This window comes from Oncorhynchus mykiss, chromosome 24 (assembly GCF_013265735.2).
Source record: "Oncorhynchus mykiss isolate Arlee chromosome 24, USDA_OmykA_1.1, whole genome shotgun sequence".
NCBI classification, from domain to species: domain Eukaryota; kingdom Metazoa; phylum Chordata; class Actinopteri; order Salmoniformes; family Salmonidae; genus Oncorhynchus; species Oncorhynchus mykiss.
Window position 1 is genome coordinate 34,695,946 of NC_048588.1, and position 20,431 is coordinate 34,716,376.

The 20,431-nt window shown below is 44.2% G+C and overlaps 2 protein-coding genes across 2 annotated transcripts; both read right to left on the reverse strand.

Annotated features, from left to right (window-relative positions):
• Positions 1 to 5,290: 5,290 nt before the first annotated feature.
• LOC118944079 (extracellular calcium-sensing receptor-like) lies at positions 5,291 to 10,721 on the reverse strand. The gene is made up of 7 exons (XM_036961827.1): positions 10,438 to 10,721; positions 9,179 to 9,473; positions 8,336 to 8,625; positions 7,794 to 8,089; positions 7,443 to 7,663; positions 6,848 to 7,193; positions 5,291 to 6,590 (listed from the first exon to the last, which is right to left on the reverse strand). The coding sequence occupies exons 1-7, from the start codon at positions 10,719 to 10,721 to the stop codon at positions 5,674 to 5,676; spliced, it is 2,649 nt and encodes an 882-aa protein (XP_036817722.1). The 3' UTR covers positions 5,291 to 5,673.
• Positions 10,722 to 13,957: 3,236 nt separating this feature from the next.
• LOC110503224 (extracellular calcium-sensing receptor-like) lies at positions 13,958 to 18,817 on the reverse strand. The gene is made up of 7 exons (XM_036961825.1): positions 18,504 to 18,817; positions 17,616 to 17,910; positions 16,715 to 17,004; positions 16,190 to 16,470; positions 15,802 to 16,022; positions 15,133 to 15,478; positions 13,958 to 14,874 (listed from the first exon to the last, which is right to left on the reverse strand). The coding sequence occupies exons 1-7, from the start codon at positions 18,785 to 18,787 to the stop codon at positions 13,958 to 13,960; spliced, it is 2,634 nt and encodes an 877-aa protein (XP_036817720.1). The 5' UTR covers positions 18,788 to 18,817.
• Between the last annotated feature and the right edge of the window lie 1,614 nt (positions 18,818 to 20,431).

The following is a 20,431-nucleotide window of genomic DNA, read 5'->3' on the forward strand; positions in this document are numbered from 1 at the left end:
CAATGATATGCCTACAAATACGTCACAATGCTGCTAAGACCTTGGGCAAACGACAGAAAGTGTAGGCTCATTCGTTGCACAATCACAGCCATATAAGGAGAGAATGGAAAACAGAGCTTCAGAAATTCTGCTAATTCCTGGGTGATGCATCATCTTGGTTTCGCCTGTAGAATGAGTTCTGGGGCACTTACAGACAAAATCTTTGCAGATTCTGAAACTTCAGAGTGTTTTCTTTCCAAAACTGTCAAGAATATGCATAGTCAAGCATCTTTTCGTGACAAAATATCGCGCTTAAAACGGGAACGTTTTTTATCCAAAAATGAAATAGCGCCCCTAGAGCTCTAACTGGTTAATAATATTTCAACCGGACAAAAGCTTTGTCAATAGAAAAGGAGAAACAAGAAAGGCACACTGGACTCTTGTCTGGAAATGTCCACTATCCACTCATTGAAAATGCTGTATCTCCCTCATTTGTCAGAGTAAAAGCCTGAAACAATGCCTAAATTCTGGCCACATGTAGAGGATGCCAAAGGGATGGTGAACTGGGTCCTAAGTATTTGTATAGTGGATAGGCTTTCAACGGAAAAACACCCGAACTAAAATAATAGTACTTCCTGGATGGATTTTCCTCAGGTTTTCGCCTGCCATATCAGTTCTGTTATACTCACAGACATTATTGTAACAGTTTTGGAAAAAGTAGAGTGTTCTCTATCCAAATCTACTAATTACAGTGGGGCAAAAAACTATTTGGTCAGCCACCAATTGTGCAAGTTCTCCCACTTAAAAAGATGAGAGAGGCCTGTAATTTTCATCATAGGTACACTTCAACTATGACAGACAAAATGAGAAAAGAATTAAGAAAATCACATTGTAGGATTTCTTATGAATTTATTTGCAAATTATGGTGAATCACTTTGGTGTCAGAATGAATTCTTATTGACTGATGGACTTTGACTTGCTGGCTGACTTTGTCAATTTGCAATAAGTTTAAACAGTGATTAACCATCACCAAATTGACAGACTGAAATCAACTCCAATGAGCGATGGAGAGGAACCACTATCATTGCATTTTCATCCGAGTTCAACAGGCCAGTAAATTGGGCATTTTTGCGGTATATTAGATCATGTCAAATTTGTGAGGTTAAATGCCTATTGAAAGACATTGCAAATGGACAGTACATTTCCAATGTTTTTAATGAGGAATTTATGAAAAAGGATACTGCACACTTCTCTTGATAGTATCACTGAACTTTCATTAGCTTAAGTATCGACCTCACGGCCTTAGTCAGAGCTTAAATGAGGAGTCTGCCATCACCAAATGGGCATGCTGAAATCTACACCAACGAGCGATGGAGAGGAACCAGTATCACTGCCTTGCCATCCCGATTTCAACTGGCCAGTCAAATGGGCATTTCTGTAGTATATTAGAGAATGTCAAATTCGTGATGGTAAATGTCCATTGTTTCACATTGCAAATGGAAATCCGTGCAACAAGTTTCCTGAACAGGTTACCAGGAGCACATTTTTGAAAAATGTTTTTTATTGCTTTTATGGGGGTGCAAGGGGTCCATGGCCAGGAAGGGAGCATCCCCCACCCGTGCCCAACCAATAGAGTAGGCGCCCCTGGTCATTTTGGACGTTTTTCAAAAAATCTTTAAAAATGACAGCGTCCCACTCCTCTCACATCAAACATGACAAATATACCTTCTCGGTTGATTCAGGGCTTAACATAGGGATATATATGATTTGGGCAGTATAAATGCCATTTGGTCATGATTCACTGACTTTTGGGTTCGGAAACCGACTTCCTATGATCATATATGGCAAATGGACATAACATCCTGATTTGGTACTTTCAATACTTATGTATGGCATTTGGACATTTCTTATGCCATTTGGACATGGTTCACTGACTTTTGGGTTCGGAAACTGCCATAGCATCCTATGATGCTATGGCATCAACACTTAAATCGCTGGATGCTACTTATCATTGCGCACTTAGGTTTATTACAGGTGCTAGCTACAGAACTGACCACTGTGTTTTATATCAAAATGTGGGTTGGACTTCGCTGTCCATGAGACGAGAACAACATGCTCTTGTGTTTGTCTATAAAGCACTTCTGAATAAGCTACCTTCTAATTTATCATCACTCATCAATATTATAATTATAATTCCTAAAACCAGGTCTCAAGCATGGATTGCACTTAAGGCCCATGCGATTTCCACAGAGTTGGGTATGGCTGCCTTTTCCTGTTAAGCTCCTTGCCTATGGAATAGCCTGCTGACTAAACTTAAACTTGAGACTCTTGTCCCCCTTGCCCATTTTAAATATTTATTGGAGGATTTTTATTTTTGTATTGCTTGTAACTGTTTTTGGTAATGCAAGTTCTTGTGCTGTTAGAGGAATAACCTATGTGTAAATGTAATCTGTTGCTGTATTTTTTTGTGTTATCTGTGATCGTTTTTATGGTCCTGATTTGGTGCTTTCAATACTTATGCATGGCATTTGGATATTTCTTATGACATTTGGCCATGCTTCACTGACTTTTGACTTCCTGTCGTCATATATTGCAAATGGACAAAACATAGGCCTTATGGACAAACTCAATAAAAAAGACAAAGTTATGTTCATATGGTTGCTATATATGCATTACTGAATTTTTTTTGTATTTTTTCAAAAAAACAGGCCAGAAAGCAATTTTGTAGAGGGAGATGTATTTTAGAAAAAAATAATAATATTCAAAATTTGTCCCTTGGGTCTTGACTTTATGTCCATGTGCAATATGAAAATTTACAGTGGCGTTCTCGCCATCTTTGGGATTTTGCTGTATGACACTTGACATTTGCCAAATGCCACTTGCCATAAGCTTTGAATGAACTGCCATCCATTTGAGTGGTATTTGCGATCATGTATATGTTTCGCCCAATGGCAAATTGTTGCCATTCATTTTTGTTCATTTCATGGGGGTATTCCCTTCCCACTATAATCTAGTCCTCTTTGCATGCAGGCACTACACAGTATTTCCTCTACAGTCTAGTCTCCTTCGCAAGCTGGCTCTTCACGGTGTTTCCCCTACAGTCTAGTCTTCCTGGCAAGCTTCCTCTCTTTTATTTCCCCTACAGTATAGTCCTCTTGGTATGCTGGCTCTCATACATTTCCAACAGTCAAGTCCTCTTGTTCAGGCTCAACACGGTAATTCCCCTTCAGCCAAGACCGCTTTGCATTTTGCCACACTTATGTTTCCTCTACAGCCTAGTCCTCTTGGCACGCTGGCAGCACACAGTATTTATTCTAAAGTCCTCTTGGTACGCGTCCTCTCTTATATTTCCCCTACAGTATAGTCCTCTTGGTAAGCTTCCTGTCTTATATTTCCCCTACAATCGAGTCCTCTTGGTAAGCTTCCTCTCTTATATTTCCCCTACAGTATAGTCCTCTTGGTAAGCTTCCTGTCTTATATTTCCCCTACAATCGAGTCCTCTTGGTAAGCTTCCTGTCTTATATTTCCCCTACAGTCTAGTCCTCTTGGTATTCTTCCTCTCTTATATTTCCCCTACAGTCTATTCCTCTTGGTACGCGTCCTCTCTTATATTTCCCCTACAGTCTAGTCCTCTTGGTAAGCTTCCTCTCTTATATTTCCCCTACAGTCGAGTCCTCTTGGTATTCTTCCTCTCTTATATTTCCCCTACAGTCTAGTCCTCTTCGTACGCGTCCTCTCTTATATTTCCCCTACAGTCTAGTCCTCTTGGTAAGCTTCCTCTCTTATATTTCCCCTACAGTCGAGTACTCTTGGCACGTTGCCTCACTTACAGTTGAAGTTGGAATTTTACATTCACCTTAGCAAAATATATTTAAACTCAGTTTTTCAAAATTCCTGACATTTAATACAAGTACAAATTCACTCTGCTAGGTCAGTTAGGATCACCACTTTATTTTAAGAATGTAAAAAGTGAGAATAATAGCAGAGAAAATTATTTCTTTCAGCTTTTATTTCTTTCATCACATTCCCAGTGGGTCAGAAGTTGTAGCATTGCCTTAAATGGTTTAACTTGCGTCAAACATTTTGGGTAGCTTTCCACAAGATTTCCCAAAACGTTGGGTGAATTTTGAACCATTCCTCCTGACAGAGCTGGTGTAACTGAGTCAGGTTAGTAGGCCTCCTTGCTCGCACATGCTTTTTCAGTTCTGCCCACAGATTTTTGATTGCATTGAGGTCAGGGCTTTGTGGTGGCCACTCCAATACCTTGACTTTGGAAGACCCATATCCGACCAAGCTTTAACTTCCTGACTGATGTCTTGAGATGTTTGTCAATATATCCACATAATTTCCTCTCCTCGTGATGCCATCTAATTACTGAAATGCACCAGTCCCTCCTGCAGCAATGCAACCCCACAACATGATGCTTCCATCCCTGTGCTTCACGGTTGGGATGGTGTTCTTCAGCTTGCAAGCCCCCCCCCCCCCCTTCTCCTCCAAACATAATGATGTGTGTCCCCATGTGCAGTTGCAAACCGTAGTCTGGCATTTTTATGGCGTTTTTGGAGCAGTGGCCTCTTCCTTGCTGAGCGGCCTTACAGGTTATGTCAATATAGGACTTGTTTTACTGTGGATACAGATACTTTCGTATCTGTTTCCTCCAGCATCTTCACAAGGCCCTTTGTTGTTGTTCTGGGATTGATTTGCTCTTTTCGCACCAAACTATGTTAATCTCTAGGAGACAGAACGGGTCTTATTCCTGAGCGGTATGACGCCTGAGTGGTCCCATGGTGTTTATACTTGCATACTATTGTTTGTGCAGATGAACGTGGTACCTTCAGGCATTTGGAAATTGCTCCTAAGGATGAACCAGACTTGTGGAGGTCTACAATTATTTTTCTTAGGTCTTGGCTGATTTCATTAGCTTTTCCCATGATGTCAAGCAAAGAGGCACTGAGTTTGAAGGTAGGCCTTGAAATACATCCACAGGTACACCTCCAATTGAATGAAATGATGTTAATCAGCCTATCAGAAGCTTCTAAAGCCATTAAATAATTTTCTGGAATTTTCCAAGCAATTTAAAGGCACAGTCAACTTAGTGTATGAAAACTTCTGACCCATTGGAATTGTGATACAGTGAATTATAAGTGAAATAATCTGTGTGTAAAAAATTGTTGGAAAAATTACTTGTGTCATGCACAAAGTAGATGTCCTAAAATACTTGCCAAAACAATAATATGTTAACAAGAAATGTGTGGAGTTGTTGAAACATTTGTTTTAATGACTCCAACGTAAGTGTATGTTAACTTCCGACTTCAACTGTATCTGAAAATGTTTATTATATTATTATAATACATAATATGATGAATTACAATAGCAATTGAACACATGCACTTCAATGTTATATCAATTCATATATGAATATAGCTATTCTCCAACAACATGGAAGTGGTTCCACTCTGTAGGCTACTGCTAATCACATCATTTAGCAGGTACAATCAGATTTTAACATTCTAGATTTGAACATTCTCTCATAACATTGGAATATCTCAAGTGAACCTGTGTCCTGTTACCAGTTACAATGTTACCAATGATTACCTGCTAAATTGTTGTTCATCTCTGTCAGAGTAGTCCTCCCTAACTGTATGATAAACCATATAACTGATCGTTACAATGTTTGTTCCCCTCAATCATTTCTTAATAATGTATATCATTGGATGTCTTCTCCATAAGGTGTTTCTTGGTGTTCTTCTCCGGCCTGAACAGAATAATAAAGCATTTAGGAACAAATAACAGAAAGAACAACCCAAAGCTAGAGGTGATGATGGCAAAGATCTCCACAGCTACAGTGAACTTCCCAGGAGAGCTGACATAAGCTGGGATAAAGGTGATCCAGACTGCACAGAATATGAGCATGCTGAAGGTGATGAATTTGGCCTCATTGAAGTTGTCAGGCAGCTTCCGAGCCAGAAAAGCCAGCACAAAGCACAAGAGAGACAGGAGTCCTATATAGCCCAACACAGCCCAGAAACCAATAGCTGAACCTACATCACACTCTAGAATGATCTTTTCCTTGTAGGTAGTGAGGTTTTTAATGGGGAAGGGAGGGGACAGGACCAACCACAGAGTGCATATCAAAGCCTGGACAAACGTGAAGGACACTACAGTCAATCTCTGCTGTGGAGGACCAAACCATTTCATGACATTACTGCCTGGAAGCGTAGCCCTGAAGGCCATCAACACCACTATTGTTTTCCCCAGAACACAAGAGATGCAGAGAACGAAGGTGATCCCAAACGCTGTGTGACGCAGCATACAGGACCAGTCAGAGGGCCGGCCAATGAAAGTAAGAGAACACAGAAAACACAGAGTCAAGGAGAAGAGCAGCAGGAAGCTGAGCTCAGAGTTGTTGGCCCTGACGATGGCCGAAGTTCGATGGCGGTAGAAGACTGTTGCCGTGGCGATTGCAAGACTAGCCCCGCCTACAGAGCAGGCGGTCAGGATGATTCCAAGGACCTCGTGGAAGGACAGGAACTCCACAGGCTTAAGGATACAGAGGTCTCTCTCAGCGTTGGGCCAGTACTCCTCGGGACAGATCAGACAGTCTGAAGAATCTGACCAGGACAAAACAACAGACATCAAATGTTAATAATAATAGACTCAGGTCTAATCTTTTACAAATACATGTCCCACAATGCTGCACTTTGTCAGTTTACAATAAAGAATGTTGAATTACTGTGCAGATTACATGAGATAATAAGAACAGGAACATGATTGACAGACACTACCTTTGAAGTGCTGGTAATATGAATAAACCAATACTTAGTTAACCGTGACAGAAATTACTACACAACTGTTCCTATAGTCCTACCTGTGTTATTACTGATCTCTCCCTCTGCACATTGGATACAGTCATAACAGCATACAGGCTTTCCTTTCTGTACAGCCTTTCGAGTGCCTGGGGGACAGCTCTCACTGCACACTGACACAGGTACTTGTGTACTGTTCTTTACCCAGGTGATTTCCCTGTTGATGTCAAACCTCTGGTCAGGAGGCAGGGACGCATCATAACACCCTACTGTCACAAACTCCATATTCCCACTCTCCTGTATCTGCCAGTTGACCAGCTCATAGGTGGCCACTGGGTCCCCGTTGGCATCGAAAGACACCTGGTACCCGTTACGAGAGAAGTTCACCCTCTTCAATCTCTCCAGGACCTAGGGTTTGGAAGGGCATGGGAGAGAGGGGACGGGAGAGATGGAGAGGTGTGAAGAGAGATGGTCAGAAGGGAAGAGAGAGATGGAGTGAGGGAGAGAGAGAAACAGAACATTAATTCACCTCATATATTTATCAAATGCAGTACTTCAGAACAAGTTGTAAAGTATAATGAGAACTCCTAGGCCTTCATACACGTAGTCTAAATAAACATATCAATCTGAACATTATACTATCGTCTTGTCATTCACCTGTGTTGGCTTCACATGGAGGTTTTTGTCACAGTTCACAGTGGAGTTTTCTCTCTCTTCACAAACTATGCTGTGGATGGCGTGTGCTATGGCATAAACAGCTTTATACACCATGTTAGTGACACGCAGCTGGGATGTATCTGTGTAGGGGGTCTGTAGCTGCTGTATATCCTCACTGCCATCACAGACCTTCTCTTCAACCTCAACCCCTGTAGAGGTCCCTACAGACAGACAGAGAGAGATACCAACAGACCAACAGACAGACGGACGGACGGACAGATAGATAGATAGATATATATATATATAGATAGATAGATAGACAGACAGACAGATAGACAGATAGATATATACCTGTCCCCAGCCTACAGCCAAAGGCTCCCTCCCAGAACTCAGTGAGCAGGGGAGAGTTGGACACCTTCTGTGGGGAGAGGTCCAGGAGGAAGTCCCTGAGGCCGGGGATGACAGAGCGTTGGATGCCAAATCCGATGGCCCCGGCACACAGACCGAAGCGCAGCATATCTGGGTCAGTGACCCAGGACTCAGTCCCGATCCACTGGCGGGGTGGAGAGGGCAGGCGTTCCATCTCCTTCAGCAGGATCTTCATTTCCCCAATGGCTGTGAATGCAACCACCACCGGGGCTGTGGAGCTGGGGAACATGATTATATCACATGCTTAATATGCTGGTCATGTTTGTCATTCATTGGAATGTCTCAGTGAAGTGAACATGAACATTAGTTTTAATCAACACTTTTGACATGCTTAAGATATCTAAATCATGTTGGTTTCACAGATCAGCTTCGGGAAAAGAGAGAAATGAATAACAATAGTATTTAAAAAAAAATATGGTCTTGCATTTGTGTGAATGAAAATTTCACCAGTAATCACGGATCACCTGCGGATCACGTCGGCCACCCGTTGCACTCTGCTGAGTGGGTTGGTACGGGAGAAGGCTTCAGAATACTCCACACAGATACCTTCCTCTTGTGCTGCCTGTAGGAAAGCCGCCATCCCGTTATTACCGTAGTCAGAGTCGGAACGGACCGCCCCAATCCAGGTCCAGCCGAAGTGCCTGATGAGGTGGGCCAGAGCGGCAGCCTGGAACTGATCACTGGGGATGGTTCTGAAGAAGGTTGGATACTGTTTCTTATCACTCAGACAGGCACAGGTGGAAAAGTGACTCACCTTGGTAAAAACAGACAGTCGAAAACATGAGAAAGAACATCATGTCGGCCAAACGAGTCTCAGGTATTGGTTACTTCCTACTTTTTTTCTTTATAAGTTTGGTATGAGGTTAGGGAGACATTAATTATAATAATTTATTGTTGTTCATTGGGCCAGATTGAAAAGGATACATATTTCTACCCGTTTCTATCTTGGTCGTTCTATTCATATTGACAATAGTAAAATAAGACATACTGGTGCTGTGAAAAACATGAGTAAAAGGTGTGAAACTAATCCCTGATCTCCCATAACAACCTAGCCTATGAAAGATAGTCCTCAGATCATGTTCTAATGCCACAAGATGTTCTCCAGAGTCATTGTCCTCAGTCTATGTTCACATGCATTTCTCTACATAATTTCACACTGAAATGTATATTCCTGAAAGAGAGGAGAAAACAGTTGGAATACGGTAAATTAATAAAAGTAGAACTCATTCCTGAAAGAGAGGAGAATATAAAGTAGGAATACAATAAGTTTAAAAGAAGCTGAATTATTTCTGTCGCCAGGAGTTTACCTGAGGAATGCCGAAAGGGCCGATGATGCGCAACATGCTGATGGTTGGCGTGGAGCCAGACTCGCCCACGATAGCTGTCACCGTAGGCGACCCCGAGCACTGTTCTCCGGTATCAAACATTGTGTCCAGGCCGTTAGCCAGTTGGAAGGCCACATTCATGGCCATGGGGACCGAGGTGCATGAGTCGTGCACTTGATAACCGAGTGTGACACCTGGTAGAAGGTCTGAACTGTTGTTTATCTCCTCAACTGCGAAGACCATGGCGCGCGAGAAGCGCAACTCACGAGTATCCAAACTGTAAATAGAAAGTAGGTGAGTGAGCACCTCTTGACTAAATGGTAAACTAGCCGATAGAATATATGGTTATACGAGGGCAAACATCTTCATATCTAGCCTTATTTTCCTCACTGTTTACATGCCTACACTTTTGATATCCGTAATTGAGGACATTGTAGTATAGCTGTCACGGGGACTAGGTGGGTGAAGGAATCAGACGCAGAGATTTCCACTGGGGTTAAGTGCTCTTTACTTCGGCACACAAAATGATAAGCCCAACAATATAGGGCCCGGACATACAACGTGACAACCCAAAAAACACAGGGTGCCAAGTTAAGAAAATAAATCCACCTCTACCTAAAATACACACACGTAACATAAAGACAATCTCGCAGAAAACAAGGGTGGGTCCACCTACTAAATATAGGGAAGCTCATTAAACCAAACAACAGAAACACAGGTGAAACTAATTAGACAAAACAAACAGACAAACGAAAAAGGGATCGGTGGTGGGCTAGTAGGATGGTGACACGAGCACCGCCTGAACAAGCAGGAGAGCCAACTTCGGTGGAAGTCCTGACAATAGCCTTCATTTGAAAATGTGACACTTTGCAACAGTAGGCTTTATATACTCTCTCAGATACAAACACACTTTTTTATCTGTCTTAAAAACCCTGTGTATCTGTCTTAAAAACACTGGTTATCTGTCTTTAAATACACTGTTCATCTGTCTTTAAAATGCTGTTTACCTGTCTTTAAACACACTGTTTCTCTGTCTTTAAAATACTGTTCATCTGTCTTTAAAATACTGTTTACCTGTCTTTAAACACACTGTTTCTCTATCTTTAACACACTGTTCATCTGTCTTTAAAACACAATTTATCTGTCTCTAAACACACTGTCTCCATGTCTTTAAAACACAATTTATCTCTCTCCCCACACAGCCACAGTCCTGTCCCCTGCTCCCTCTTGCGCTCACTGACCTCCCTGTGCACTGCAGGGGCTCAGGCAGGCTGGTGTAGCTGTGTTCCACAGTGTGCATGTAGTTGTGGATGGAGAACACACCCCCGATGACAAAGTCCCCATCCTGGGAGAACGCCGGAGAACGAGGGGTGCCTTGGAGCCTGCATCTGATAGACTCCAGCCCAGAGGCAGAGGCAGAGGCAGATGAGAGCAAGGCAAGCTCACCAGCCACCACAGCTAGATGTAGTAGAACCAGACTACCAGCCAGACTTGGATCCAGAGCAGGAGACGGAAAGAGCCTCATTCCCCTGATATGTAGAAGGTATGGCGTAATACAGCGCCACACAGACCCATATAGGTCAGGTTACCTCTCTACTCTGGGTTAAATACCCACCATACCTCTGTGGGGATTCCTCTGGGAGCCACACTGTGGGTATGGCCATGCCATGGAGGGAGGGGCTAGAGGCTGCTCTGCTCACCCAGTCAGGTCCTGCTTCTTTCAGCTATAGAGAGTGTATGCACCAGTATCAGAACTACGTTGACTGTAATGGTTTAGATAGACATAAACATACATTAGACACACAATAACCATGAGCCTCTCTTATACTTCCCTTACTGTCTAGTCCTCTTGGCATGCTGGCTCTGCACAGTATTTCCCCAACTGTCTTGTGTTTTTGGTATGCTAGCTCTACACAGTTATTCCTCTACAGTCTAGTCCTCTTTGTAAGCTGGCTCTACTCAGTATTTCCCCTACAGTCTATTCCTCTTGTCACGCTGGCTCTTCACAGTATTTCCCCTACAGCCTAGTCCTCGTGGAACGCTGGCAGTACACAGTATTTCCCCTACAGTCTAGTCCTCTTGGTACGCTGGCAGTACACAGTATTTATTCAAAAGTCTAGTCCTCTTGGTACGCTTCCTCTCTTATATTTCCCCTACAGTCTAGTACTCTTGACACATTGCCTCCCTTACAGTTGAAGTCAGAAGTTTACATTTACCTTAGCCAAATACATTTAAACTCAGTTTTTCAAAATTCCTGACATTTATTCCAAGTAAAAATTCCCTTTCTTAGGTCAGTTAGGATCACCACTTATTTTAAGAAAGTGAAAAGTCAGAATAATAGTAGAGAAAATGATTTATTTCAGCTTTAATATCTATCATCACATCCTCAGTGGGTCAGAATTATACATACACTCAATTAGTATTTGGTTGCATTGCCTTTAAATGAATGGATCTGGGCTGGCCGCCATGCCTGGACTGGGCATCGGCACAGACGAAGGCTCCGGACATGGATCTGGGCTGGCTGCCATGCCTGGACTGGGCATCGGCGCAGACGAAGTATCCGGCCATGGATCTGGGTTGGCCGCCATGCCTGGACTGGGCATCGGCACAGACGAAGGCTCCGGCCATGGATCTGGGCTGGCCGCCATGCCTGGACTGGGCATCGACACAGACGAAGGCTCCGGCCATGGAACTGGGCTGGCCGCCATGCCTGGACTGGGCATCGGCGCAGACGAAGTATCCGTCCATGGATCTGGGTTGGCCGCCATGCCTGAACTGGGCATCGGCACAGATCAAGGCTCCGGCCATGGATCTGGGCTGGCCGCCATGGCTGGACTGGGCATCGGCGCAGACAAAGTATCCGGACATGGATCTGGGTTGGCCGCCATGCCTGGACTGGGCATCGGCTTAGACGAAGGCTCCGGCCATGGATCTGGTTTGGCCGCCATGCCTGGACTTGTCACCTGCTCTGAGGAAGGCTCCAGCCATGGGGACTTGACACCGTACTGGCCAATGGTGCATAGGAAGGCTCCTGACCTGGAGCAGGATTGAACACTGTGCCTGGAATAAGCACCGGCGCAGAGGAAGGCTCCTGACCTGGAGCGAGACTGGACACCGTGCCCGGATTGGGCCCCAACGCAGAGGAAGACTCCGGCCCTGGAGGTGGACTGGACACCGTGCATGGACTGGGCACTGGCGCAAAGGAAGTCTCCTGCCCTGGAGCAGGACTGGACACCTTACCTGGAAGCTCGTGACCGTTGACCGTCGCTGGAGGTTCCGGACCATTGATCGTCGCCAGAAGCTCTGGACTGGGAACCGTCGCCGGAAGCTCTGGACTGTGAACCGTCGCCGGAGGCCTAGTGTGTGGAGCCGGTACAGGTGGCACCGGACTGGTGACACACACTTCAGGGAGAGTGAGGGGAGCGAGCACAGGACGTACTGGACTGGAGAGACGCACTGGAGGCCTGGAGGCCTCCCATGTCCAAAACTCCTTTACCCCGTGGATACGCTGCTTGGTCCTCTTTTGGTGGGTTATTCTGTCACGGTTGTCGTAAGAACGGGACCAAGGCGCAGCGGATTTTGAGTTCTACATATTTATTCCAATGCGAAACTTAAGCCAACACCAAGAAATCAAATTAACGAACAACGGTATGTGACTATGTGGTACACATGCACAAACACAAAATAATATCCCACAAACACAGGTGGGAAAAATGTATACTTAAATATGATCCCCAAATAGAGACAAAGATTACCAGCTACCTCTAATTGGGAATTATACAAAACACCAACATAGAAAATATAAACTAGAACATAACATAGAAATTATAAACTAGAATAACACGTAGTCACGCCCTGACCAACTACACCATAGAGAAACAAGGGCTCTCTATGGTCAGGGCGTGACAGTACTATGGTTTGTACAGATGAACATGGTACCTTCAGGTGTTTGGAAATTGCTCTCAAGGATGAACCAGACTACAATTTTTTTTCTGAAATCTTGGCCGATTTCATTTGATTGTACCATGATGTCAAGCAAAGAGGCACTGAGTTTGAAGGTAGGCCTTGAAATAAATATGTAGGTACACCTCCAATTGAATGAAATGATGTCAATCAGCCTATCAAAAACTTCTAAAGCCATTAAATAATTTTCTGGAATTTTCCATGCTGTGTAAAGGCACAGTCAACTTAGTTTGTTATCTTCTCACCGACTTGAAGTGTGAAACAGTGAATTATAAGTGAAATAATCAGTCTATAAACAACTGTTGGAAAAATGACTTGCGTCATGTACAAAGTAGATGTCCTAAAAGACTTGAATTTGTTAACAAGAAAATTGTGGAGTTGTAATGACTCCAACCTAAGTGTATGTAAACTTCCGACTTCAACTGTGTATGAAAATGTTTATTATATTATTATAATAAATAATATGATGAATTACAATATCAATTGAACACATGCACTTCAATGTTATACCAATTCATATAGGAATAAAGCTTTTCTCCAACAACATGGAAGTTGTTCCACTCTGTAGGCTACTGCTAATCACACCATTTAGCAGGTCTAATTAGATTTTAACATTCTAGATTTGAACAATCTCTCATAACATTGGAATATCTAAAGTGAACCTGTCATGTTACTAGTTACAAATTTACCAATGATTATGTGCTAAATTGTTGTTCATCTCTGTCAGAGTAGTCCTCCCTAACTGTATGATAAACCATATAACTGAACCTTACAATGTTTTTTCCACTCAATCATTTCTTAATAACGTATATCATTGGATGTCTTATCCCTAAGGTGTTTCTTGGTGTTCTTCTCTGGCCTGAACAGAATAGTAAAGCATTTAGGAACAAATAACAGAAAGAACAACCCAAAGCTAGAGGTGATGATGGCAAAGATCTCCACAGCTACAGTCAACTTCCCAGGAGAGCTGACATAAGCTGGGATAAAGGTGATCCAGACTGCACAGAATATGAGCATGCTGAAGGTGATGAATTTGGCCTCATTGAAGTTATCCGGCAGCTTCCGAGCCAGAAAAGCCAGCACAAAGCACAAGAGAGACAGGAGTCCTATATAGCCCAACACAGCCCAGAAACCAATAGCTGAACCCACATCACACTCAAGAATGATCTTTTCCTTGTAGGTAGTGAGGTTTTTAATGGGGAAGGGAGGGGACAGGACCAACCACAGAGTGCATATCAAAGCCTGGACAAACGTGAATGACACTACAGTCAATCTCTGCTGTGGAGGGCCAAACCATTTCATGACATTACTGCCTGGCAGTGTAGCCCTGAAGGCCATCAACACCACTATTGTTTTCCCCAGAACGCAAGAGATGCAGAGAACGAAGGTGATCCCAAACGCTGTGTGACGCAGCATACAGGACCACTCAGAGGGCCGGCCAATGAAAGTAAGAGAACACAGAAAACACAGAGTCAAGGAGAAGAGCAGCAGGAAGCTCAGCTCAGAGTTGTTGGCCCTGACAATGGCAGACGTTCGGTGGTGGTAGAAGACAGTTGCCGTGGCGATGGCCAGACTAGCCCCGCCTACAGAGCAGGCGGTCAGGATGATTCCAAGGACCTCATGGAAGGACAGGAACTCCACAGGCTTAAGGATACAGAGGTCTCTCTCAGCGTTGGGCCAGTACTCTTCTGGACAGATCAGACAGTCTGAAGAATCTGACCAGGACAAAATAACAGACACCAAAGGTTAATAATAATAGATTCAGGTATTATTTATTTACAAATACATGTCCCACAATGCTGCACTTTTTCAGTTTACAATAAAGAATGTTGAATTAATGTGCAGCTTACATGAGATAATAAGAACAGGAACATGATTGACAGACACTACCTTTGTAGTGCTGGTAATATGAATAAACCACTACTTAGTAAACCGTGATAGAAATTACTACACAACTGTTCCTATAGTCCTACCTGTGTTATTACTGATCTCTCCCTCTGCACATTGGATACAGTCATAACAGCATACAGGCTTTCCTTTCTGTACAGCCTTACGAGTGCCTGGGGGACAGCTCTCACTGCACACTGACACAGGTACTTGTGTACTGTTCTTTACCCAGGTGATTTCCCTGTCGATGTCAAGCCTCTGATCAGGAGGCAGGGACGCATCATAGCGCCCCACTGTCACAAACTCAATCTTCCCACTCTTCCGTCTCTGCCAGTTGACCAGCTCATAGGTGGCCACTGGGTCCCCGTTGGCATCGAAAGACACCTGGTACCCGTTACGAGAGAAGTTCACCCTCCTCAACCTCTCCAGGACCTGGGGTTTGGAAGGGCAAGGGAGAGAGAGAGAGGGGACGAGAGAGAATGAGAGAGGTGAAGAGAGTTGGAGATAAGGGAAGAGAGAGATGAGAGAAGGGATGAGAGATGGAGAGATATATGGACAGAGGGGAAGAGAGAGATGAGAGATGGAGAAAGGGGAAGATAGATGGAGAGAGAAACAGAAAATTAATTCAACTTATTTTTATCAGATGCGTTACTTCAGAAGAAGTTGTAAAGTATAATGAGAACTCCTAGGCCTTCATACATGTAGTCTAAATGAACATATTTATCAGGAAATTAGACTATAGACTTGTCATTCACCTGTGTTGGCTTCACATTAAGGTTTTTGTCACAGTAAACAGTGGAGTTTTCTCTCTCTTCACAAACGATGCTGTGGATGGCGTGTGCTATGGCATAAACAGCTTTATAAACCATGTTAGTGACACGCAGCTGGGATGTATCTGTGTAGGGGGTCTGTAGCTGCTGTATATCCTCACTGCCATCACACACCTTCTCTTCAACCCCAACACCTGTAGAGGTCCCTACAGATAGATAGAGAGAGAGAGAGACAGACAGACAGACAGAGAGAGATACCAACAGACTAACAGACGGACGGACGGACGGACGGATGGATGGATTGATAGATAAATGATAGATAGATGATAGATAGATAGATATATAGATAGATAGATACCTATACCCAGCCTACAGCCAAAGGCTCCCTCCCAGAACTCAGTGAGCAGGGGAGAGTTGGACACCTTCTGTGGGGAGAGGTCCAGGAGGAAGTCCCTGAGGCCCGGGATGACAGAGCGTTGGATGCCATATCCGATGGCCCCGGCACACAGGCCGAAACTCAGCAAATTTGGGTCAGTGACCCAGGACTCACTCCCGATCCACTGGCGGGGCGGAGAGGGCAGGCGTTCCATCTCCCTCAGCAGGATTCTCATGTCCCAAGCGGATACGAATGCCACCACCACCCGTGCTGTGGAGCTGGGGAACATGATTATATCATATGCTTATTATGCTGGTCATGTTCGTCATTCATTGGAATTCTCAGTGAAGTGAACATGAACATTAGTATTAATCGACACTTTTGACATGCGTAAGATATGCAAATCATGTTGGTCTCACAGATCAGCTTTGTGTAAAGAGAGAAATTATTAACAATAGTATGTTTTATAAATATGGTCTTGCATTTGTATGAATGAAAAGTTCAACCGTAATCATGGATCACCTGCGGATCACGTCAGCCACCCGTTGCACTCTACTTAGTGGGTTGGTAAGGGAGAAGGCTTCAGAATACTCCACACAGATGCCCTCCTCTTGTGCTGCCTGAAGGAAAGCCGCCATCCCGTTATTACCGTAGTCAGTGTCGGAACGGACCGCCCCAATCCAGGTCCAGCCGAAGTGCCTGATGAGGTGGGCCAGAGCGGCAGCCTGGAACTGATCACTGGGGATGGTTCTGAAGAAGGTTGGATACTGTTTCTTATCACTCAGACAAGCACAGGTGGAAGAGTGGCTCACCTAGGAAAAAACAGACAATCGAAAACATGAGAAAGAACATCATGTTGACCAAACGAGTCTCAGTTATTGGCTACTTTCTGCTTTTTTTTATTTTGCTATGTAGTTTGATGTTAGGGAGACATTAATAATAATAAGCAATCTCATTGTTTTTCATTAGGCCAGAATGAAAAAGGTACACAAAACTGTGACACCAATCCCTGGTCTCCCATAACAACCTAGGCTATGAAAGATAGTCCTCAGATCATGTTTTAATGGCGACAGAAGATCTCCAGACTCATAATCCTCGGTCTATGTTCAAATGCCTAGAGAAGTTCTCCAGACTCATCGTCCTCAGTCTATGTTCAAATGCCTAGAGAAGTTCTCCAGACTCATCGTCCTCAGTCTATGTTCAAATGCCTAGAGAAGTTCTCCAGACTCATAGTTCTCAGTCTATGCTCAAATGGTTTTCTCCACATAATTTCACACAGAAATGTATATTCCTGAAAGAGAGGAGAATACAGTTGGAATACAGTGAATTAAAAGTTGAACTCATTCCTGAAAGAGAGGAGAATATAAACTAGAAATACAGTAAATTAAAATAAACTGAATGATTTATTTTCACAAGAGTTTACCTGAGGAATGCCGAAAGGGCCGGTGATACGCAACATGCTGATGGTTGGTGTGGAGCCAGACTCGCCCACGATAGCTGTCACTGTAGTCGATCCAGAGCACTGTTCTCCGGTATCAAACATGGGATCCAGGCCGTTAGCCAGCTGGAAGGCCACTTTCACGGCCATAGGGACCGAGGCGCAGGAGTCGTGCACTTGATAACCAAGCGTAATACCCGGTAGAAGGTCTGAACTGTTGTTTATCTCCTCAACTGCGAAGATCATGGCGCGGGAGAAGCGCAACTCACGGGAATCCATACTGTAAATAGAAGATAGGTCAGTGAGCACCTCCTGACAAATCATAAACTAGCCTATAGAATGTTACCATGGCAAACAGCCTAATATCTAGTATTATTTTCCATACCGTCTATATGACTACACTTTTGTTGTCTGTAATTGAGTACACTGTAGGTTAGTCTGCAATTGAAAATGTGATCCTTTGTAACAGTAGGCTTTACCTACTCTTTTAATCTGTCTTTATACACACAGTTAAACTGTCTTTTAAACCCTGTTTGTCTCTTTAAACACTGTTTATCGTCTTTATAAAAACTGTTCATCTCTTAAACTTTTTATCTGTCTTTAACAAATTGTTTATCTTTCTTTAAACACTTTGTTTCTCTGTGATTAAAACTTTCTCTCTTTCTTTAAACACACTGTTCCTCTGTCTGTAAACAAACTGTTTATCGGTATTTAAACACATTGATTCTCGGTCATTAACACACTGTTTATCGGACTTTAAACACACTGTTTGCCGGGCATTAAACACACTGTTCCTCTGTCTTTAAAACACAATTTATCTGTCTACCCACACAGCCACAGTCCTGTCCCCTGCTCCCTCTTGCGCTCACTGACCTCCCTGTGCACTGCAGGGGCTCAGGCAGGCTGGTGTAGCTGTGTTCCACAGTGTGCATGTAGTAGTGCATGGAGAAAACACCCCCGATGACAAAGTCCCCGTCCTGGGAGAACACCGGAGGACGAGGGGTGCCTTGGAGCCTGCATCTGACAGACTCCAGCCCAGAGGCAGAGACAGAGGCAGACGAGAGCAAGGCAAACCCACCAGCCACCACAGCTAGATGTAGTAGAACCAGACTACCAGCCAGACTTGGATCCAGAGCAGGAGTCGGAGAGAGCCTCATTCCCCTGATGTGTAGAAGGTATGGAGTAATACAGCGCCACACAGACCCACATAGGTCAGGTTACCTCTCTACTCTGTGTTAAATACTCACCGTACCTCTGTGGGGATTCCTCTGGGGGCCACACTGTGGGTATGGCCATGCCAGAAAGGGAGGGGTTAAAAGCTGCTCTGCTCACCCAGTCAGGTCCTGCTTCTTTCATCTATAGAGAGTGTATGCACCAGCATCAGAACTACGTTGACTGTAATGGTTTAGATAGACATAAACATACAGTAGACACAATATAACCATCTTGCTCTCTTATATTTCCTCTACAGTCTAGTCCTCTCTCCACACTGGCTCTACACAGTATTTCCCAGACAGTCTAGTCCTCTAGGCACGCTGGCTCTACACAGTATTTCCCTGACAGTCTAGTCCTCTTGGCAAGCTGGCTCTACACAGTATTTCCTCGACTTTCTAATCCTCTTTGCACTTTGACTCTCTAATATTTCCCCTACAGTCTAGTGCTCTTGGCACGCTGCTTCTCTTATATTTCCATTGCAGTCTAGTCCTCTGGTATGCTGGCTCTACACTGGAACCTTGAACGAAACCTGGAGAGGAACTAGGCTCTGAGGGGCGGCCAGTCCTCTTCTGGCTGTGCCATTGAGAGAGTCAAAAACAGCAGGTCCGGGACAAGGGAGCACTTCCGGTGACAGTTGAAACTGGAACAGCAGCACAACCAGGTGGACTGAGGACAGCAAGGAGTCATCAGGCCAGGTAGTCCTGAGGCATGGTCCCAGGGCTCAGGTCCTCCGAGAGAAGAGAAATACAGAGAGAGAAAGAGAGAGATAATTAGAGGGTGCATACTTAAATTCACACAGGACACTGGATAAGACAGGAGAAATACTCCAGAGACAACAGTGAACCTAGCCCCCCGACACATAATCTATTGCAACATAATTACTGGAGGCTGAAACAGGAGGGGTTGGGAGACACTGTGGCCCCATCCTATACACACTGACAGGGCCAATCAGGCAGATATAACCCCACCCACTGTGCCAAAGCACAGCCCCCGCACCACTAGATATCTTTAACCACCAACTTACTACCCTGAGACAAGACAGAGTATAGCCCACGAATATCTCCTCCACGGCACAAACCCGAAGGGGGCGCCAACCAACAAAGGAAGATCATGTCAGAGACTCAACCCACTCAAGAGACGCACCCCTCCTAGGGATGGCATGGAAGAGCACAAGTAAGTCAGTGACTTAGCCCCCTTAATAGGGTTGGAGGTAGAGAATCCTTGTGGAGAGAGGGGAACCGGACAGGCAGAGACAGCAAGGGCGGTTTGTCGCTCCAGTATCTTTCCGTTCACCTTCACACCACTGGGCCAGACTACACTCAATCATAGTCCCTAAGGAAGAGATGAGTCTTAAATAAAGCTTTAACTTCTTGGTGACTGGGGGGCAGTATTGAGTAGCTTGAATGAATAAGGTGCCCAGAGAATACTGCCTGCTACTCAGGCCCAGTTGCCAATATATGCATATTATTAGTAGATTTGGATAGAAAACACTCTGAAGTTTCTAAAACTGTTTGAATGATATCTGCGAGTATAACAGAACTCATATGGCAGGCAGAAATCCAACCAGAAAGTTGGAAATCTGAGCT